The sequence below is a fragment of the Vidua macroura genome, chromosome 10, assembly GCF_024509145.1.
Source record: "Vidua macroura isolate BioBank_ID:100142 chromosome 10, ASM2450914v1, whole genome shotgun sequence".
NCBI lineage: Eukaryota > Metazoa > Chordata > Aves > Passeriformes > Viduidae > Vidua > Vidua macroura.
The window spans coordinates 14,470,728-14,493,991 of record NC_071580.1 but is presented as its reverse complement, the minus strand read 5'-3'; the positions used below and the strand labels follow the sequence as shown (position 1 = coordinate 14,493,991).

The 23,264-nt window shown below is 40.7% G+C and overlaps 1 protein-coding gene across 1 annotated transcript in view; it reads right to left on the bottom strand.

The window, feature by feature from the left end:
- Positions 1-23,264, bottom strand: part of SLC9A9 (solute carrier family 9 member A9) — a 184,187-nt gene that overhangs the window by 157,361 nt on the left and 3,562 nt on the right. The window contains exons 3-5 of the mRNA XM_053986275.1: positions 18,369-18,571; positions 15,476-15,553; positions 14,791-14,867 (exon numbers count right to left, since the gene is read on the bottom strand). Coding sequence (XP_053842250.1) covers positions 14,791-14,867; positions 15,476-15,553; positions 18,369-18,571 — 358 coding nt within the window. The remainder of the gene's footprint in view (positions 1-14,790; positions 14,868-15,475; positions 15,554-18,368; positions 18,572-23,264) is intronic.

Sequence of the window (23,264 nt, the reverse complement as noted above, 5' to 3'; positions counted from 1 at the left end):
AGCCATCTGTCCTGGCTGTTACTAAAGGGTTTTGTCCTTGTAACACAATGGGGCTAGTTATTGTTGAAAAAAGACATGTAGACCGCTTGAATAATTAATTCTTTCAAAACAGAAGCCACACAAGGGCCAGTAATGAGAAGAGGAAGAACAGAAAGGAGAAAAAGTTTTGAACTGTGGCTATGGACACCTTTGTTTACAGCCCACGAGGAGCTAACCTCAAGGGGTGGCATTTTCTCCTTGGCACAAAAGCCCTCCTGAGACTCTGTAATCAGGGAGAGTATTATCTGAGAAGCTTTGTGCAACTGTTTGTCCTTCATGGAGCATTTGTGGGCAATTATTGGGAAATGTGTTAAACTGCTACCAGTGCTCTACTGAAGTGGAAGGAGTCTGCTTGGATGCTCTGCAGCTCCCAGGTCAGTTTAATGGGAGAACAGCCAGGTTTAAAGACTCTACGAGAAAAACTGAGGCACAGTGGAGAGATAATGACGTTCCTTGACTACATGCATCACCTCATGCTGCCAGCCAGACTGTGCTGTGAGGGACACCGAGGGAGTGCTTGGAGACAGCAGTGACAGACGGATTCCTAATTACATAAATTTCTTGTCTTGGTGGAGTACCTGAACAGGACCCCCTGCTGCCTGCCTGAGAACAACTGCTATTGCCCTACAGTAATGTTAGTGCATTTCAGTCAGGCACTGTGTTGTTGATAGATAATTCTTATTTTCAATTAAAAAAAAAAAATATATATATATATATATATATATGTCATCCTTGCATATGGAAGAGTTATAAGTTATCTAGAACGTCCACACCATTAACGAGAGAGTTTTGAGAGGAAAGGAAGCTACTTTATATTACTGCATGTGTCTTGGCTCACTGGGAAAATACAACAAAATTTATGTGCTTACAATTATCATTAGATCCTAATTTTTGGCAGGTTTAACTACTACTTTCTCTTCCCATTTATTTGTAAGTGAGTTGTGAGTTCGTGAATGTGCCAGTTTGATGGCCCCAAAGACAGAGAGCGTCTGTTTGCCTATAAAGGCAATATATTTACAACATTCACTTTCACAAACTGCTCCCGAAAGAGCGCTTCAGTGGCACACTTGAGGGGCTAACAAGAGGATCAGTAATGTAAAACCCCCGTCATCTTGCCAAGATTACTAATGAGGCTGCAATTTGCCAGTGAGAGGTTGCAACTGTAATGGGTTTTGCAGTTTATTCCTTTTACTAGAAGGGCATCCTAACAACTCCTGCAGGCTTCTGAGTCACTTCCAGTTTTCCAAGTGTTCCCACAAATTGTGTAACTTTGTTAGTGATGTCCTTAAATCGTTGTGTCGCAACTCCAAAACGAAATCCCTACTTAGAAAACTACATGAAAACTTTTGAAAATCAGACTGATTATTAAGATTCCGGTAATTTTGCAGACTGGACAACAATTTTAGCTAAGAAACTCTGTTGTATCCCCAAGACATCCCTAGTTTTCTAATAATTGTTCATCAGAATAGTTTCATTTATTTTATTATTCAGAACCCCTGGGTAGATCAGTGTTGGGAAACTGACAAGTAAAGGATGACGCTTGTTTAGTAACTTGTAGTAAACCCAGTACAACCCGTGCTCAAAGTCTGAGAAAAGAGAAGGGAGAGTCCTGGCTGATGCTGCTGCAGACTTTTGGAAGCTGTTCTGCCACAAGATAGACAAGAGAGCTGGCGCTGGCTCCTCCTGGTCTGGAACAGGAGCACATGCTGGACCTGGACGTCCCAGACTAGGCCCCCATGTGGCCTGGTGTCCCCAGGACCAGCCTAGAGAAGCCCTGAATAGCAGCCCCTGGCGATGAATGCAGTTTTGCTGGCGATGAACCCGGTGTCCTCACCCAGCACAGTTCCTGCAGTGCCCCCGGCCTAACCCAATCCAACCCGGCCCGGCCCAGCTCGGCCCGGCCCGGCCTAACCCAATCCAACCCGGCCCGGCCCAGCTCGGCCCGGCCGCTCCCTTGGCTGCGGGCCCGGCCGCCCGAGGGCGGAGCGCGGGCGCCGCCCGGTGGCTGCTGCGGGCACTGCGGGCAGCCGGGCCGCTGTTCGGCCGCGAGCACGGCGGCGCCGGGCCTGGCCTGCTCCTTCTCTCGTCGTTTGTTTGTTCTAAAAGTAGTCGGGATGAGTTTTTTTCTCCCCCCTCTGGCGCGTGGGAAGCAGAGCCGACGGTTCGGGTCTGACGGCGGAAGGATTTAAAACTGCCCAGCCCCAGTCACGCGTGCTGCGCGTTCAACTGCGATTAACCGCGGAACGGGACCATTCGGAGTCTGAACGAAAGCAGAAGTGAAGCTCTTGCACCGGTCTGATGGGGGATCAGACACAAATGAGCCTTTGGCCGCAACTGAGGGTGCTTTGGAAAGGTGCCGAAATGGGATTAGGACAGGAAAGCGGATCCCGAGTATCCCAGCTACATCGATAAGGCTTCTGGCTCCGGTAGTGCTCGCCGGTGCCAGCCTCTCTGAGGCTGTTCTCCCTCCGTGACACCTGAGTTTTTGAGGGCAAAAGGTGCTTTTCAGCACCTGTGCCTGCAGCACAGCCCGCGGCAGGGCAGGGCAGGGGGCTGAGCTGTTTCCCAGCTGTCGCTGACACCGCTGAACAGTCACACCTGAAATCTGGCAGCCAGTGCGTTTCTCCACAGCTACAGTGAGATCAGTGTTCTGCTTCCTAGATATCAAGCCCAGCTTAAAAGCTGTTTTAACATCTTTGAATGAGAAAGTCTGAGTAGCAGGCAGGTTATTGACAGCTACTGTGTTAATGCTTTAGCACAAACCATGGATTTCTGTATGTGCCAGACAAGACAACTTTCATAGGAAGATTACTGAAAGCTGATTAAGCCACCCATCTGGGAAAGACTTGGAAGGTGGCACAGCCTCCCTCCTGCTGGGCTGGGAAAGTAATGACCTCTGGTTTGAAAGCCAGCTGCACTTGGACACTAATGCTGCTCCTCAGAGATGGACACTGCGATGCATCTAAAATGTGACCAGCAGGCTCCACATAACCTGCTCCAGCTTTTGAAATAAGCCTTGTTTACATCAGGGGATTGGACATAAGGTAAATTCTATCCTAAATCATTTGTTGAGTGTGACAAAAGAGTGGTGAAGAGCAATTTCACTCTGAACTCTTCAAAGGGCAAGAAACTGAAATTTTCATAGGGCAAGAAACTGAAATCAGCTGTATTCACATCCCAATAAACAACAGAGGGTAACTGCATAAACCACATGGCATGATTTGCTAGAGAGAACAACTTCAGATATATTGCCCTCTTTCTTACTTTCATTTTATGATACTTACTTTTCATTGAGGTTACATAAACACTCACTCTTTCTTTCCCCTCCCAAATCCAATAAAAGGAGATCATTCACAGGGAACACACCTAATGTTTTCATGTGCAGTCCCACTTGGGTTAAATAAAATAGGCAAACAGAACTCTGAAAATAATTCCTATTCATTAGAAAATCAGATCTTTCCTTGTTTTCATCAATGAGTGGGTAGTAAGGATGGAAGAAAGGAATGTGAGCAATTAAAAAAAAATTTGGATTTTTCATTTGAAGTCTGAAGAAAAACAACCCTCTCATACTTCAACAAGGCTATGAAAAGGTATCTCTGGTGCAGTCTCTGGGTCAGTTGCTGTGCCTATATATGACCTTAAATTCTTGTTGCAGAGGTTTTGCTGTTACTTACTGTCTTTTTGCAGATCAAGAGGGTTTTTTTTGGTTTTTTTTACAGTGACATCATCCTGCTCAAAATTTTCAGTGTGCACATAAAAACCATATAAGAGATAAAAGCACCCATGCTCTCAATAAAGGAGAGGTCAAAACCAAGTGGCAGTCGTGGTCCTTTCACATTTCAATTTTGGTTGCTGCTCAGCTTCAGCTGGAGAGTGGTTAGCTTGGGGGAAGCAAAGAGCAAGGAAGTGCCCAATCAGTGTATTACAGAAAGGAAAGTGATTTTTTTTTTTTTTTTTTTTTTGCTTTTTAAGGTATGGAGCTGATTAAGAATTGAGGTTAATTAGCATTTTAAGAGCCATCTTCATGCATAAAGTACTTGCTTCAGAAGGAAGTGAAATAATCCTAACTTTTCTTCAGAAAGACCTTCTTTATTGCAGATTCCATATTTTAACAAAAGGTGAGGAGAAATAAAAATATCCTGCAAGCTAAGCGTTGGGTAGGGGGTGATGGAGACCAAGAAAATTGAATCAGAAAAAGTGGCAGAAAAATTAAAGTAGAAAAAGGCTGAAAGAGATGAACTAGGGGCAGCATATGTTCTGCTGTAAGGTTTGCTATTTACAGCAACATAGAATTTAGACTAACTTGTGTTAGAAGGGATCAGAGGATGTCTCTAGTCAAAATTCCTACTCGAAGCAAGGTTCAGCTATGAGCCCAAACCAGAGTAGTTAGGGCTTTAGCCACTAAGGTTGTGAAAACTCCAAGCATGGAGATTACACATCCAGCATCTCTGGACAACCTGTTCTGATGCTTGAGTGTCCTCATGAAGAAAAAGCTTTTGCTTATATCAAGTCAAACCTTTTTAAAATACAGTTTATGTCTGTCAATTTTGTCCTCTCACCATGTACTGCTGTGAAGAGCCTGGCTTTTCTTTCTTGGTAATCTCCCCTCAAAGCCCCTCTTACTTAGGCTAAATGAGCTTAGTTTCTTCAGTTTCTTCTTTATGGGGCAAGGTCTCAGCCCCTGTCCATCTTGGTGGCCATCCACTGAACTTGCTGCAAGTTATCATCATTGTCAAAGGTATGGAATATGGAGTCAAATGTAATGGAGTTCTTAGACAATCAGTATTTTAAGGAGAACCAAGGCTCGGGCCACACCTTATATGATTTATTGTCACCTTAATAATCAGGAGGAAAGCTCTGTGTACTATTTAAATGTCATCTGCCTCTCACTGTGTAGGATCTGGTTACCTGACCAGACCAGCTTTTGTAGGTTCTGTCTCCAGTGAATGCAGCATCTGTCCCAGGGCCATCATGAAAACGGGAGTGTTTACAGAACATTTCAGGCCAAAACCAGTTGTGCTCCTTAAAAGACTTGTCAGATACAAGAACACCATTTGATCAGCTGGCTCAGAAGCGGGGTATGTAAAATGGTGGTGGGTGGGAGAACAAAGCATCCTTTGAGCTGCTGTATTATGAATTTTTCAAGGTAACAGGCAGGAGGTGTCAGTCACCCCCTCTCTTCCTGCTCCAATGAGCTACTTGCTGCCTGTACGCTTCCCAGTGTTGCTCAGCATTTGATCTAAGAGTAAACGTGTCAGTTTGAGGAGACTGCAGGTTGCAGGTAGCTCCATGCTACTGTAGTGGAATAGGTTTTTCCTCCTCTGTTTTAAATTTCTGTTGCACCTTTCATCATGAGGCAGCTTGACACATTTTGCAACCAATTCACAAGCCCATGTGCTCCTGATAGAGGGCACGCAGTTGCCCATTTTGACTCAGAAGGAAATGTGGCCTGGCTCACTACCTAGCAAAGCCATACAGGTATTTATGGCCTGGAGCAGTGCCCAGCCAGGGCTGGAGATGCCTTCCCCAGTTATAGGCTTGGTGTGCAGGTTTCTCATGCAGTATGGAAAAATACTGTAAGAGGTGGAAAATGAACTAACACATCGGAGTCAATGCACCTCCCTCTGCTTTCCTCTCCTCTGTAACCTGAATTGTTCTGGAAAGAGAGGATGTACTGAGAAAGGCAGTGGATTTCAGGATAAGAGGCCATAAGGGATGCATATCTTCCATTTCACCAGCTCTGTAAAGATGTTTTCCCTGAAAGTCATTGTGGAGACTGCAAGAGCAGGCTTGCAAACTTAAGACTGCATATGATGCTTCAGCCAAGGAAGCTTTTTTGTACAGGTGTATGGATGATCTATAGCCAGAGACATAGGAGACTGGCAATCTTTGGAAGCTACACTGCATGTTCATTCTTAAAGGATGCATGAATATCAGGGAAGAAGACACAAGGAGCTCTATTCAAGAGTATTCATTCCTGCAATTAAAGCTTTGACATTCAGGCCAATTGGGAAGACACTTTGTAAAAAACCCACAAAAAAACCAAACAAAACCCACACAAACAAACTCTTCCTTCCAGGATAGAGTTTCTTCTTGGGAAATATCTGGACTTGAGTGTTTAGCCTGTTTTGCAACAAATGTCATTTGCATGTTTTTCAGAAGAGCACAATTTAAATTCTTTGATGGATTCCTGGAGAACCTGCTGGGTATCAAATACCAAATTAAACATACTTTTAATTTTAACTTAATCTCCTGCTATTCCAGGTTCCGTTTGTCTCTGCAGCCCCACACCTTTGGTGTTCCCTGCCATGCATTTATTTCCTTTGTATGCTGAGGGGTTCTTCTGGATGATACAAATAATTACATCCTGCTGCTTGGCACATCTGTTTATGAGAAGAAGAACTGTTTTTTGCATGATCAGCTCTGCTGCAGTAAACAATGTCAGATGCTTATTGCGAAATAGCGACAAATTCTGGCTGAACTTGCAGCCACATACTTGAAGGCATCAAAGTACTCTTGGAAGAACTTTCCACTCTGTGTGGTGGCAGTGGTCTGGGAAACACTATTTTATATCAGTGTCTTGATTTAATCCAGCTTTTTATCCATAATTTCACATGTCATACAAACAGGAGGTGCATTTTAAAATACTTTGTAACTTTTAGACCTGCCAGAACTCGCTGAGTTATGGCTATGAGGAAGCCTCTTCCCTCTCTACTTCCTGTGCAGAATTCCCCAACCCAAGTATCACAGTGGGTGTATATTTTCAAGCTTCTCTAAACTTACACTTTACAAACCCATTTTGGATTCACCACGCACCTTTGAACAAAAGTGAGAAGCAGCAACTACCCCTTGCAACTGCAGCTCTGAGTTGCAGGTGGCAATTCCACAGACTGCAATGGAATTACCTCAGATTTGGACTGACCAAAGAATCAAAGCTACTGCTTTGGGCAGCTGAGCTGCACATTAACAACTAAATACCAGTTCTTTTCCTGCTGGGGATCGGTGTTCATCTGCCTTGGGAGAAATCTGGAGAGACTTAGCTTGATTTTTCAGCTAAATCATCTCTGTTGAGTTTCCTCAAGTCAATGCAAAACTGGGGCAATACTGTCTCATGAGTGAAAGAAAATGCCTGCATTCCCTCCAAGATGGGACATGGAAGCAGCCATAACCTCCAAAAGGTGTCCCAGCACAGGCACTGTACTCTTACAACAGTTATACTACATTCAGTGAATGTTTTCTTACTAATTTTCTCTTTATTTCCACTCATAGGCTAAATATCTGGCCTCAAAATATTGTTAGACATTATTGAAGTCAGACATCTGATGTTTTGGGGCTTTTACCACTGTGGAGGGAAAGTGGTCTATATATACTTTTCCCTCTTTCTCCCTCAGTTAATTTCTACAGCACTAAGATACTTTAACACTCCCCCTCACCAGTTTCTGTTTGTACCAAAAAGAAAGCTTTTATTCTTGCTTGTGGGGAGGTTAAATATTTGCTATTTACAAGTGGTGTGTGGAGGAAAGATGGACTTGGGGGTTTTTTATGTGTCATTTGATAGGAACATGCAGTGCAAAAGAGTATTTTAATTAGGAAAAAAATATTACTTGTACGTGAATTAAGCCTAAATTAATACAAAAGTTATCACCTGGAAGGCAAGAGCTTAGCTGGTACAGCAGCAGATAATCCATGTAAAGGTATTTGCTTAGTTTATGGAGAGCTCTGTAACAGAGATTTTGTTTTTTGTTACCCTTAACCTGGCCCCATTTTCCCTTGCAGAAACAGTTCCAAAATCCAGAAGAATCCCACAGCACCGCACAGTAAATTCAAACCAAACAACATTTGGCTTTGCTCTGCTGGAGCACATAGGTACAAGTGTTCCATTTCCAAGCTGTAAAGTCTATCCATAGCCCTCCAGTGAGAAAGAACAGCCAGATTATAAGGCCAGTACTGCTCCCTATCAGCAGACCCCATTTGTATATTCCATTAAGCTCCCGGCAGAAAGTAATAAACACACCCATAACCTCACTAAATTCCCCTCTAGCCCAAAATACTTATGAAAATAGAAAAATACTCCCAGTCTTGCAGAGCTCAGTAACCACAACTACTGCCTGCTGAAGCTTTTGGGTACATGTCTCCTCACTTTTAGAATAATGTTTGGGCAGGTATAACAGTGACAGAGCTAAATCTCTGACTGGACAGTTATGTCAGGATGATCTCACCCAGGTAAACTGTGTAAAGGAAGGTTGAACATTCCTTGCTAGTGCTGCATTTGAGCAACAATGTTATTAATTCAGCCCAAGCCATCCTTCTTTAGAAGACACAAAGAGGGACTGCTGTAGCAGTACAGTTAAGAGTGAAGAAAAAAAATTTCATGTGATGGTGGAATCTTTATATCACAGACATTTGAATGGAGAATGCTTTCACAGAAAGTTATGATGGAAAATCTAATCTCATGATCAACAAAAATATCTGTATTGGTATTTGATATTCTTGATACTCCTTTCTCTCTTTTAAAAATTGTTACTTATGTATGTATATGTGTATATACATATAACAAAAAAAATTATTCTGGTTTTCAAGTAAAAACCATCTAAGATTCAGATTATAAAAGAGAGAATTTAGAAAGTATATGTTAATTACATTGTATGATATTATATTAATTATATTTATTATGTTGTATTATTATAGTCTCAACATTTAGTGATCATATGTGGACAGCATTTGAGTATTCATTTGTAGAATGGTGAGGAATGGCAATGGAAAGGATTCTTGAGTGCCGGTGAGAATCAAATATGATGGCTTATTCTTCACGCTTGAATTTAAATGTCAGAGGAGACTTTGTCCAAACTGTTAGTCACTGCAGTTAAACACAGATACACAGAAGAAATACTTTGATTCTGTGAGGGTTTTTAAATTAGAACTTGAATTTTGAGCACTGATTGCCATGAAGTGATTTGACATGGTTACTGTAAATCCAGCATCCATGTGCTCACAGATGTACTTGAATGAATCAAGCCAAACTAACTGCCTGTGGCTCCTGTTGAAATATGGAGAAGTCCTGTCTCCCAGCCAGAGAAGGCTGTGCAAACTGAGCAGCTAATAAAAACACCAACATCTTTCCTCTTAAAACAGGTTTTTCCTAACACCACTATTATCAGTTATTTGCATTTCATAACTTCACTTGCTCAAGACGACAATTACTCTACCTTTTTCTGATCCAAACCCCATTTTTTTTTGGTCTCAGCTTTATTCTCACTGGAAAATTCTCACTGCAGCCACAAAGACAGATCAAACTTGGCGGACGTTTTCTGTAAATACATTTGTTATTTGAGTTGCACACTCAGAGAGCTTTAAATTCCAGAAAAATCAGGCCTTGCCAAACGTAGTAGACAGGCTGGAAAAATATGAGTAAGTGACTGCAAACATGGTGCATTCTGAATATTGAAAATGTGGTTTTGGCATTGCAATTCGAGACAACCCAAGTGAAACCAAATAAAAAATCACGGATAAGACCAACTTAATGATCTCAGTGCTCACATGCATAGGCATCTTGGCCCTGGCTGCCACTGAGAATGCTGAGCAAAGAAGTCAGAAGAATTTCAAGAGAGGGAAGAATGCAAATAGTTCTACACCCTCTGCCACTCAATATGTTGCTCTGATAGGTTGTTATCACAGTGTCAAGATTTTTCCAAATACTTAAGTGCTCTTCCATTTTCAAAATAGAAAATATCTATGACAGACATCAATTCTGGAAGATCTACTCCGGCACAGTTGATTAAAAATAGAATCTAAGGGAAGAGAACACTATTCCTTGCAGAAGTTAACATTAGGTCCTTCTCCCTGCTTCTTCCTAAAAAAGTAAAAAAAAGCAAGAGGGGGCAGATGTTCATGTAGTACTTCAGCAGCCCTGTTTTCATGCACTGGCTGGGTAGCATCAGCTCTGGGGTGCTTCAGCCTACAATGGTCATAATACACAGCTAATAGTGAGGTACCTATGGGGAAGCAGAACAACCCTATGCAGCAGTCCCACAGAAGCATGGCTGGCTACACAAGTATGTGCAGAAAACCCCTGGAGTGTCGCTGTTGAGGAAGAAACAACACAGACTCACCAGAAGGCTGGTTTGCACAGCATAGTTGCTGTACTTTGAATTCTCTCTTTTTATACATTGTTCTGCTATAGCTAGACTAGATTGGTCAATTAATCAATACATTTCACCTGACTGGCTAATTAACAAAATGCTTTTCTTATAAACAATTTTTGAGAAAAACAGGAAAACAGAGACTAGGAAAACAACACCTGTGGGTTGTTTATAGTAATAAGCTATCATTGTTTATTTTTAACTCTCTAAAGTCTCAAAAGTCGGTTCTGGGAAAACTTACCTAGTTTTCTCACTCTCTGACCAGGCTGTCACATCCACACTGGAGGATATGAAATGGAGCACAAATCAGAATGGGACTTCACAAGAGCAACTATGACTGCAAACCACATTGTATTCATGGAGGCACAGTGACAAACCAAGAGAAGCCATTAAGTCTTTTGTTGGCACGTGGAGGTGACATGTGGAATAGAGTGTTTAATCTTGGACTGCAGTGCAGGGAAGACAGAGAGGGGACAGAGAACCACCAAGATAACTCGAGGGCTGTGGCGTGTGAGAAGAGACAGAAGCTGAGCTTCCTCATGTAGGTGGGAGTGGAGCTAAGTGCTATCTTCAGGTGGGTACAGAGGACATGAAGCCCCCTTCTGAAGGCTGCATAGGGAAAGGATGGGAGGCAAAAGTTACAAGGTGAAGCAAGGGAAATTCCAACTGGATAAACAGAAAGACACTCTTTATTATTTGAGTTGTTTGTAGTGAGGGTGGTTAAGGTTGGAACAGATATCTGAGTTCTGGATGACTACAGACATCCAGATATTGCTTCCAACCAAAGTTATTCTCTGAGTCCATGAAACTCAAGAAGTCTCCTACAGCAAAAGACTGCCTGCCCTGTGTCAGGTTGAGCCTCAGAGAGACTCAGCCTGTATGGTTTTTCTCAGGAAGAGAGAGCTGTCTCAGTGGTTATTCCACACTACTCTTCAGAAGATAGGAAGAGTGGTGGATAGGAATAGTGTGTGGTTCCACACTGACAGAGAAAAGATTTGTAGAAGGACTGGATCTTCTATGATTTTATGTCATGCAGACCTGGAGACAGCAGACTCTGTTCACCATGAAGGGGACCACTTCAGCAATTCTGCAGTTAAAACAGGGCTTGGAGAGGGGGAATTTCCCCTTTCCCTCATGGGATCTCTCTGCATGGATCCTTGCTAGTAGGATTTGGTGTGAAGGGCATAATTTGTGCACTGTACTGGGAAAGCTTTATGTCTTTCATGTCTGTTAAGTGGCTGAGGATAGTCTTACAGCCAATATGGGCAGGCATTCCTTAGAGCAGTACTTAGCTGAAAGCAAGTACGTTTTGGCACAACCTTCACTAAAAAAATCAATCTCTCTTACTCCTTCCCCTACCCTCAGTGGGAATATCTGATTATAGCCTTTTCACTCAAATTCCACACAGCTCCTCTTTCTTGAGGCCTTTCACACAAAAGCAAAGATTCACAAAGAGCAGACAGGCACCATTGTATCCGTGTGTTCCATGGCAACGTTTTAGCACTCTAAGAGTTGCAGCAAATCCAAATGATGTTTCTGTTCTTTATTAATGATATTTCCCAGCTGTTTCTGGTTGACAAAGAGAGGTCTGGTCCTTCTTTGTTAGAGGCTGTGCCCTGCCACTTCAGGGAGCCCCAGAGGGGTTCACACAGAGCTCTGTAACTCAGGCAGCAGGAGCACAGCCCCGGTGAGAGGCTGCAGACACACAGAGCTTGAGCCTGGGGATGTTGAGGTACTGCCTATGTGTGTGCTGTGCTCATATAATGAGAAGAAAGCACAAGTTTAATCATACCTGTGCACAAAATATTTGTCTACAGCAATGAAACCTAGAAGTACCTCAGGGTTCTGTTTGGTTTTTTTTTTCAGCAACTAGTTCTTCACCCTTTCTCTCTTAGGACATATTTTTATTTTAGGGCTTACTTTTCATTCCCTTCAATAAAGTTTTCATATCATCTTTCTTCTTCATGCAGTCATTGTCTCCTCCTTATCTTGACATGTGCATTATGCAAACATGCTTCACATTCACACAAGCCCTGCTCTGAATATATTGCTGCTTTCTCTGCAGAGGTTCCAGTGGGCTTGTACAAGAACACAGTGCAAGGCCCAGTGATCACCACTCTCTACCCTAAGGTCTGCTTTGGATCTTCATCCCTGACTTTGGGCTTGAACTTTGAATTGCTAATAGGAATTGTTCCTAGTAGGAAGTTTTTGTAGTAGAGTCTATCTGCATTTATTCTGTTTTAGATAAAATAGCATGGATACAGGAATGAAAGTATTGGGAATAAAGGCTAAATTCAATATATTATGTTTATTTTAACAAACTTATCAAAGCTGCTCTGGCATTTTCCATTTACAAGGGGCAATGTCAGAGTCATAAGCCAAATGCATATTTAAAAGCATTACTGGGCTGGGCAACCCTTATGCTTTCATGCAGTCTCACAGATCCACTGGCTTTGGTTTAGGTTCAATTGCTGAGACAAGAGAGAGGAAGCACAGGAAGAGTCCTACTGAGATCCAGAACCACTGTTACCTCAGAAATGTGCTACCATTTGGCTCAAACTATTGTTTGGATGTAGATTTTTTTTTTACTGAATTTATAATTTCAGTCTTAGGGGTGCTCTCTGCCATAGACAGGTAAGAGCAAGGGTCCTAGGTATGTTAATGCAAATAAAGACAGGGGAAAAATATGAGTGATGTAGCTGTCCAAGCTGTGAAATTCAAGAAGTGATGAGGTGCTATTTCTTGAGGAAAGCAAAATTTCAGAAAGAAAAATGAGATTAAGCTTTTCCTCTTCAATAAATGGGACACATGGCACAATGCCTCCTGTAGTTACAGATTTGGGTCTGAAGCTGAAGGCATCCTTTTTCCTGAGCCCAAAGATGTTTAGTGTTTTTTTTACATGAAGGGGAGATAGCCACACTGAGAGTTTACACTCCTCTGTATTCAGCATGGAAGATGATCATACTTTGATTGCAGAGTCTAAATTTTCCTGGCACTTGGAGCAACCATGGCTTGCAGAACTTTGAATGCCACAATGCCTCTGGTGCATTATGCTTACTAAGCTTGATTATTAGAAATCAAGATAGGTATGATGACATACCCATAAAAGAATGGTTTAAAAATCATTGAACTTGAAGTTTTAGGTCATTCATATATTTTACTATTATTAAAATGACATTAAAGGAGAAAATTTCATCTCATAATAATGTCAGTAAGGCCTTTATACCTTGATGCGGCACATACATCTTTACTATAAAGAAAGGGAAAGACAGACATTAAAAAAATTAACTGCTTCTATTATTTGACACTGCTGTGAATAGGTACAGAACCTTGATCAGTTTTAAATGCAAGCACTCTCACAATACCTGAGGTTTTTCCACATACCTTTCCATATAATGCAGAGATTAAATTATATATTTCAGAGTTCTACAGCCCAGGCTCTCGAATAAGGCCTACAAATTATATTGTGCTTCCTAGTCTAAAGCCTGAACACCAGAGAGTTTTGTGACTCTTTGCCAATTTAACTCTGCACAATTCCAGCACGAGCAAGGCCTCTCAGCAAGACTCACTGCCACGCAGCACTGCTCCATCACCTCCCCAGACCATCCACACTGAGGTAGCTCAGCTGTCTCTGTGCAAGTGCCCAGCACAGAAATGCCAGGGGATGTCAGTGATGCTCAGGCTAAACTGGGAGCAGTGCACTGCTTCTTGCAGTAAGGCTCTGGGCAGGCACAAAGACTCTCTCACTGCAGAATCCAACTCTGCTCATTCGTTTGCACCTGCATCAGGAATTTTCCCAGAATGTGAGAACTGAAGTGTCTTTGTGATGTTCATAAATAGGATTAAAACCTTAAAATTTTAAGGTCCAAAAGGATTTTGAAATTATTTGTTTAATTTTGATTGAGCTAAACACACAGACAAACAGAATTTTCACACCATGTCAGCCTGGAAATATATAATTCATTTCTAAGTAGCAAATATTTTCTTTAGTTAGGCAAATTTTGACACAGAACTAGAAACTTTTCCCTAAGCAGGTCTGGAAATAAACCAGAATATTTTGCCTTTCTGCTTTTTTTCCTTCTTCTTTTTCTGTAGAAGCTGTTTAGTCACACCCAGGCTCAATTCATACATGGTTCCAGACTGAGGCTTTTTCACGTGATCTTCAACTACAAATTTCACTTAGCCTTTGACTCCAGTTACTTTACATATGTGCCATGAGGTATCTATTCATATGGCCTGTGAGATTTAAAGTCCTTCCTTTACTGTTAGAAATCTGCTCTTTTCTAGAAGAAATTCCAGTTAGAAGCATGGAATTTCAGTTGAGAGAATGGTACTATTTCTCAGGACAGATGTTAAAGCTGTGGAGTGTTCATGCTTACACCAATCATAGGCCAAAAATGAAGGACACAATTTTCTCAATGCCTGGGACAGTTCTTGGCTACTCACAGGTTTTACCTTTTCCATCTCAGCAGTCCATGAGAAGGAATTACTTTATCTGCTACACCAGTTGCTAAGTATATGGACCATGCAGGCTCTTCAATTCTTTTTACAGTTTAGTTTTTAACTGAAAGAAATACCAAGCATGTGATAATAGCAGAAGGCACTCACTTACCCTATGACAATGCAGGAGATGGCAGTTCCCAAAAAGGCGTAGGTTAAAATTGATCCTAAGTTACGAAAAAAATGTCTCTGGGGAGGAAAGTTTGAAGGAAAGTCCTTTGTTATATTATAAATTAAAAAAACATTCAGACCAAGTAGAAACACATCTAGAAGTGCCATTTGTTACAACACGTTTCTCATATAGAAGATGGAGCAATATTGGCTCCCTCAGTTATTTTGGAAATTACAACTTAAAGGTGTTTAATTTTTTTCCCCTGGTGGAATGCCATCAAAGTTCCCTCTTTTTTATGTATCTGGCCAAATGTTTCAGGCACATGGCAGAAGTTCACACTGGAAGTACCTGATGCAAATGGTATCATGACCCCATCCTTTGAACAAAGTCCTGATCAGGCAGGATCTGAAACACAGGCTGTTCGTGCCTGCAGTTCACAGCACTTAGAGTGGTCTCTTCTGAAAACAGGGAGACCTAAGTGCTATAAACTGTACAATCAGATCTTTGCACAGGGATGGAAAGAGAGCAGAATGAGGGCCATGAATCATTCATTTTAATCCACTCCTGCCAAGTCCTTCCCAGGCAATGAAATTGTTAGCTGACTCTACTCTGTCCCTGGCCTATTGGGTCTCCAAAGCAGCAGCCACACTCAGACCCTTCTGTCACAAAAAGAAAAGACACATACCTTCTTCAGACTGTATCCAGCATGAAATATAATGGGTGGCAGCAAAATGTTGAAGAAGATGGAAGGATCAAAGGTCATCTGCTAGGAAGGACAAAAGAGAGGGTAAGAACAAATAAAGTAGCATTTAATTTGATATGATAGTGTTTTAATTGTATCTTCTTATCAGGACTGATCTCAGGCTCATCTCCACTATTTGTGGGATTATACTGAGTTGGTTTTTTTGCAAGTATAAATGTGTAGTTCCTTACAGCTTATAGATGCAGAATACTGCTTGAAAAGTATCCCTTCAAGAAGGAAATCAGTGGTGCTACATTACAGGGAACACATAAAAGCAGCTGCCCTACCAGACGTCTAACTTGACAGTCCCATGACATAACTCCTGGTTCAGACATGATCTCCTGGTCACTTTCAGGAAAGACTCATCAGCAGTGTTGTGCCTCAATTCCCCATGTGCAGAAGGGTGATAAAAGGCCTACATCACCAAAACTAAGGTAACATTTCCCTTGAAAGAAATGATTTATAAAATAACCATTAAAAGTTTTAAAGTAATGCTAGAATGAGGAAGTGCACTGATCATATTGGCCTTCAACTTCTGGCACAGAGAAAGGCCAAGGACATTGCTCAACCATTGCAATTCAATACAATAGAATAAAATTCTCTTTAAAATTACAGCATTGCTGGAGGGAAAAAAAAAAAACAACTTAAATAAGCCCATGTACTGCTTAGTGTTCTGTCAGTGGGCTATATTATACCAGTACATTTAAGAGACAGGAGGTAATTAGTGCAAAGGCTTGCAGCTCCTTTGTTCAGATGAAGTGATATTTTAAGGCTACAGTATTCTAGATTATTTCTCTTCAAAAGAGTAAGACCTGCCCACAAAATTACTTCTGCCTTCTTAATAACAGACAGCTTGATTCGAAAAACAGGAAGTGAGAGCTGAGACTATTTTCCATCCTGCTCACTTTGAAATATAAAGCTAAAAAATGTAACTAAATAACCTGGCAACAACATTAGCTGTGCTGGCACCATCACTGAAAACCTGATGAAAAAAGGATTTTCTTCATTTATGAACTAACATTCTCAAATGTTAATTTTGGAATTAATTCAGCAGATATGTTAAATTATCTTTTCTGTGGGCATCAGAAATCCTGACTGCATGTTTTATTATTCAGAATCATGTTCTGAAGAATACATGTTTGTAAGTCATGGCACAATCTATTCTCTCAGATAAAAGGCATGAAGTAAATGCTTTTAGTGCAGTCAAAAGGAATTACAGTTGTACAAAACCCAGACTGTGGTGTGATCATGCTTTCTGTTTTTTACATTAGTGCTTTTGCCAGTCAGGAAGGCTGCCAGGCATTGTTATTGTCTCCTAAATACAGCTGAATTCATCCCCCTTTCCTTTTTTATTTATTTTCTTTTCAAGAGGGCATCTGCCAGGTAATTTTAAAGGAAAAGCAAGTGAAAATCGAGGCAGACTGAAGTCTCTCCAATAATTTAGTGGAACTAAAATTCACAGTTGAGACCTTCAAGAGCCTTTCAACAAAGTGAGACTATAGAAACAAGATTGGGCAGTTCCCTGTAAGGGCAAGAGAAATTTCTGTGCAAGTCATTGCTCCTCCTTTCTCCTAAGTCAGCTCCAGAACCAGGTCTGATGAAGAGGATCAAATGTAATGGATAGTACACGTGCCTTGGAAATGAAACACACACTTTGGCTAAGACAAAGCTGCAACTGCAACCAACTAGCAGGAAAAAGAATGGAGATTCAGCAAAACCTGATCAGTCTGACTGCCACAGTATTTTCCTGTCTCCACCCACCACAACTCTAATGGTCCTTGACAGTCTGTTTCTTTCTGAGAAGGGCAAGTCTGGCAGTAACAGCAGACAGGCACACAATGGTGCTGCATCAGCAAGAAATTTGTGCAGATGGTTAAATCCTAATTCTGCTGAGCTCCCCAGTGTACATTCTAAGCATAACTTAAAAGTTTTCCCAACAATAACTGTATAATACACAGGATCATGTATTACTGTGCTAGACAAACAATAATAATACTTGGAAAAAAGCTAAATAATACATTGCAATATTGTAAAAAGACATTGGTAAGGGCTTAGGAGCTTCATGTAAATTTACAATGTTTTTGAGCACAAATCCAGGTTTTAAAAAGTGCTTCTGCACTCCAGTGTTCTTCAAATGGCTGCCATAAAAAAAAAAGTGAACATTATAAGTAGCAAATATTACTTGCGCAGGGAAAGACTACACTAAAAAAGTAATTTTTTTTTTAATATACTGGAAAAAAAAAAGGCCATGACATTGTGAAGACTGCAAATTTTCTCTTACACTTCCCTTTTTGCATCCAGCCTGAATTGCCCCAATGCTGTCTCCCTACTGAGCACCACTGCAGGAGTGGAAGAATGTATGAGAATGCTGTGATGAATTTAAGTGTACATATTTACAAGTTTGTGTTTTGAAAATGTTTAGAGTTTGCAGTTTCCTGTGCTATCCACAGGAGGTAACCTCCCCTTGCATTATCCTACCAGAGCAAGTCACTTTGAAGACAGAAAAAATAAAGATATAAGTAGTGTTCATAAAGGTTTAGTGGCAGTGAATCCAAGTTAACAGCTGTGTCTGCAATGAACTCGGTGTCTGCAGGAGCTGGGACTGTCATTTGAAACAGCTCAGGCAACCATTCTATGAGTGCACAGTCAGCTTGGAGCTAAATGATGGTCAGGGTTCTACCACACTTCCTTTCCTTTACTGTTCTTCTTCTCCACCCTAAATTCAGAATAGACTCTCTCTCATTTTATCTTGAAGCTTGTTTTCCTCTCTCAAGCATAAAAATAAAATAAATATCTTACAGAGTTTAGAGCAAGAATAAGATAAGATAGCTTTTACCTTTTGAAGCATTGCATTGCCCTGGTGACCATTGACATTGTGGTGGCTGATCTCTCTTTTGTATTGATATTCGTAGACCTGGTTAGTTATATTAATAAGCAGAGTGGATGGCCCAGATTTCAGTTTTTCACACTCATAAACAGTCCCACTTTCAACATCTGGTGATTTTGTCACATATCGTATAATTAATCCCATTACAAGGCCTGGAGAGTAAAGAAAAAAAGAAAAATGAAAGATATTCAAGTACTTTTAAGCATTTGACTCCACACATTTAGAGAAAAACTAGCTCTGCCAAAGCTAGGATACCTTCTCAGTGTTTTTACATTTACCGAACATCTCTCAACACTTCATGGATGACCACAAAATATTCTTCCAAAATGGTCATTTCATTAGAATGCAGATGTTGGTTTGATATATGCACAGTCATACTCCTATTTTTGTGATCCAGTTGCTGGCATAATAATTAACTGAGTTTCTCATCCACTGCATTTTCAATAGTTATTTAGAGCAGGGAGATGTCTGTGCAACTCTTGTGCTGAACTGAGCATATAAACATCAGCTGTGCTGCTGGGTATTTTACACACTTCATTTGTGGGGACAAAACTCTGACACATCCTCAGGCACATTCTGCTTTCTGTAGAAGACTGCATTTTTGAGACTGCATAAACATAGAAAAATAAAACCAGGAAGACGGGAAGGAATAATAAGACTATCTACAATTTAGGGCTTTTACAGATATTTTGTTGCCCTTTACATTTAACAGAAAGGAAAGTGTACTTCTGCAGCCATCCTCTGGACAGTATGGCTCTTTCCATTGTCTCTAGTGGGAAGCTGCATGTTTACTTTAGGAGAGGTAATATTTAACTAGATAACATTACTGAGATTATTTCCACCCTCAGAGACTTTGATTTGGTTTCAAATTTAATTTCCATAATTATGTCATGTATGCTTTCAGTCCCATGTATAGAATGAACAGCTTTACAGTTACTAATTATTAACACAATCATAAAATGCTAAGAATGCTCAGATGAAATATTGATGGAAGACACCTAAACATCTAGATAGATATACTTACTATTAAAAGACAAGAAAGAAATTAAATTGCATGAAATAGCAGAGAAGCATCTGCAAAATACGATGTTAAAGTTTCAGCTTGGTCCCATAATCAGAAGGGGATACAAGTGATCACAAGGACCTTGAGAATCCTTGTTATTGTCACATCTTCTCCTAACAGAGATTCTTGGAACTGCAGATTCCTGGCATACCTGTAAGTCAAGTTTGTAGCTTCTTGGAGTGATGCTGAGTAACAGCTGTAATGTCTGTTTTAGTGTGTGCATGCCTTTGTGCTTGTTTAGAATCTATTGTTTAGTGTGGTTGTTTTCTGTAAATGATAGAGGATTTCAATAAGCCGTAGAAAATCCCAAGACCTCTCTCTTAAGTTACACAGCATTCATGCAATAAATCAGATAATAAATCTAGCTGTAGTAAAAGACAGAATTCCACAAAATGTTAGGGGAAGGTATGTATATGTAAAGGGAAGCAAGCACTGCATGTGCACTATGAAATATGACTTCCACAGTGCTCAGCCCAGATGTCCAAAATAATGAGTCAGAAACCAGGAAACCATTCATTAGTTAAAACTGTCAGGGTTTTCAGCTTATTTTTATTACATTTCCTCTAGAAGAATCACATATTTAATTTTTAAATTCAATTTCAAATACATTAAAAATTCAACTTAATTTGATAGACCTGATGTTTTTTCATTCACTGGATCAGAAAACGTACAGGTTTTCCTTTACCATTTTTGTCCTTATGACTCAGTGTTTTAAACTACAGCCTCTGATACACTTCTATTACCAGGTATTACTTAATCTGCTCAGGTAACAGAAATATTTTATATTTTGTAATATTTTGTACCAAGGTCTGTGCAAGGACACTGGCAGAAAAAGACTATTCAAAAAGTGTTTTAAGCACATTTATTTAAATGCAGCATTGAAACAGAAGAGGGTGTCACTAATGTTATGGATTTCTTTAAAAAAGTCTCAACTGTCCTTTGAAGTCAAATCTTGCAGGAAAATCTCACTCTAACTACAGCTCAGTCATGTTTCACCTGAAGGCAATGCAGGTTCTCCAGGTTCTTCAGTGGAAGCAGGATAAAATCCTTAATTACAGATGTGACCATTGGTGGGCTTTTTTAGTCATCATGTCAAACTCCTGAGCTAAACAGGACTGTTCTTTCCTCACGATTTAATCTAGTCAGCTGTTAAATGCTTTTTGTAGTAATAACACTCAGGGAGGCAGTTCTAGTCATTACTTGATTTTTCCAAATATTTAAGGTTTTCTTTCAAATTTCTCTGTCTCAAGAATGATGTTTCTTTCTTCACCTCATCACTACAAAATTTCAGTTTCTGCCTTAATTGTGATTTTCCTCTGTCTCTTCTGAGTCCCAACAGAAGTCCCAACAGTTTTCCTCTGTCCCCTGAGTCCCCTGTGACTGTTGTAATCAGGAAGACAACTAAATTCTCTGTTTTATTGAGGTTCAGAGATTTCTCTTACTGGCACCTGTTCCATCCATTTCTGCCTGTGAGGTATAGGGATACTCAGAACACACCATCAGAAGGCAAATAGAATTATTTCACACAAGAGGCATACTGGATTTAGAAGGTATAAGAATCATAGTGTTCATCATTAGACACCTCCACCAAAGCTGAATCCAGAACTGATTGTGCCTCACTTCCAAACTAAATGGGATCTTCAGAAGGGGCTGCCAAGGGCTACTGTGAGTCAGCTTTTCCTCTGCACACATGTCAAAACCTGTCCCCTCCAAACCTGCTGAAACACCTCTAACCACTGCAACCCAAAGCCATTTCATGTGAGCACCACAATGGCTCTTCTGTCATTCAGCCTTTTTATGTTTTCCTTCCTTCCAGTCTGATCAGCTAATGCCATGGAGCACAACATTGAAGGCTGGTACATCTGCAACCAGCATCACCTTCAACTAGGGGGTACCACCCACTCCCCAGGGGTGACAATTACTCAAGCTGAGAGCAATTTCAATTTAAATTTGGTAATTAACCTCCCATATAAAAGGCACAGCTTGGTTTGCTGCTGGTTTGGTTTTTTTTTTTGTTGTTGTTGTTGAGGTTCAATTCTGGCTGCCTACTTGCCTGAGTGTTTTAGCCTCTTACTCAGAGCTGAGTGGTGGTACCTCTGTGTGAGCCTGATACCTGAGTTCTGGGGAGAATGAGCACTTTGGATACTTGCACTCAGTTTGCTGCTGCATGGCTCTGGGTTGTTGCTGCACTAATGTGAATGTGAATGGGGGATTTAGTACCTAATGGTTTATGGCTGAGGCATTTGAAGATATCTGGCCTGGCAGGAGGTGGCTACAGGCACTTTGGTGTTCTATTGGCTTGTGGTGTCTTTTCTCCAGCACCAAGAGGCCACATCCCAGGGCTGGTGTTATGAGAGGGCTCACCTGCTCTGATCCCAGGCAAGTGGCTTTGTTTTCATCAGTGCTGGTGTAGATCATCTCCCCCACTCTTCCTGAGTGTGCTCTTGCATAGGAAACTCTCTCATACCCACCTGTCTCCCTGGTATGCAGAAATCAGGAATTAAGTTGAGTTTACTATTAGTGGTCTGTTTGTCAAACCCAACTACAATGTGAAGAGAAACTTGCTCTCTGAGACTCAGGAAAACCAGGGAATGAATGAACAGGTAAGTCTGTATTCTTCCTTGTTGTTTGTGATTGATTTTTCAGTTTGGTCTCAAAACAAACAAAACAAATTGAGTCTTTAAATACTTTCAATCTAAATGCCTTACTATATATATGTGTGTGCATATATATACATATACATTTTACACTTTGTAAAATAATGTCAAATTTTTGTGAGTTAATTCTGCATTATTCAAAATGCTTTTTGTTTTTCTTTACTTTGTAGAAAGAATTTAAAATTAAACATAGCTGTACTTATTGTTGAACCATTGCTTAGGTAAAAAAAAAAATACACATCCCCCCCCCCCCCCGCCCTTCCATTTGTTCTCTATTTTAAATAGCACTTTCTATCAGGCTGTGTTCCGTTTGTGGCTATTCAGCATTTTGCAGTAACTGTAAAATTTCCTGGTTTTGTCTTCCTATGTTTGTTTTTTTCCCCTGGTGTTCCTCCCACTGCCTTCCCTGTCCTCTCCACTGCTACTCCCCTGAGGGCACAGTTGAGGAATATGGGCCCACCTGTCATGCTGTGGGACACACTCTGCAATGGGTGCCCATAGCCTATCACTTGAAGCCAGTTGATCAGTTCATTCACATATCTATTAAATAGCTATCTATAGCTATTCATATATCTAATAAATAGCTCAATGGGCCAGAGCAAAGCAAACTGTAAGGACTGGGACCTCTTTTTGTGCAGAAAAGGTAGAAATTAGAACTGTTTGGAAAGGGAAGGTGAAATCAAGTGAGGGCAGGACTTGTCCCACTGTCAGTGCTTAGTATCATGAAGATTTTCTCCAAAGTTGCTGCCAGTTGATCTGACAACCTCTCTTATGACCTCTGAAATTTCACTTTCTTTTCAATATTGCCATTCCATGGCATTAAAGATAACTACACCCATATCCAAAATTTTGAAGGATTAGAAGGACATCATTAGCTTTTTAGATTGTAAAGATAAGCTTTTTTCCCTGTTTGAAGGTTGCCATAAATAATGCAAGACTAAAGAGATAGTTTATTTACAATCATGAGGAATGTTTTAATAATTCAAAAGCTCTGTCCTGCTGGAGCACTCATCTCTTAACCAATCCAAAGAATATGAGCAGGTTATCCTCATGATGTGCAGAGTATGTTCTGGGCAGGCAGCAAAACAGAACCAAATGATGACTAAAACTCTAATTCCATACTTA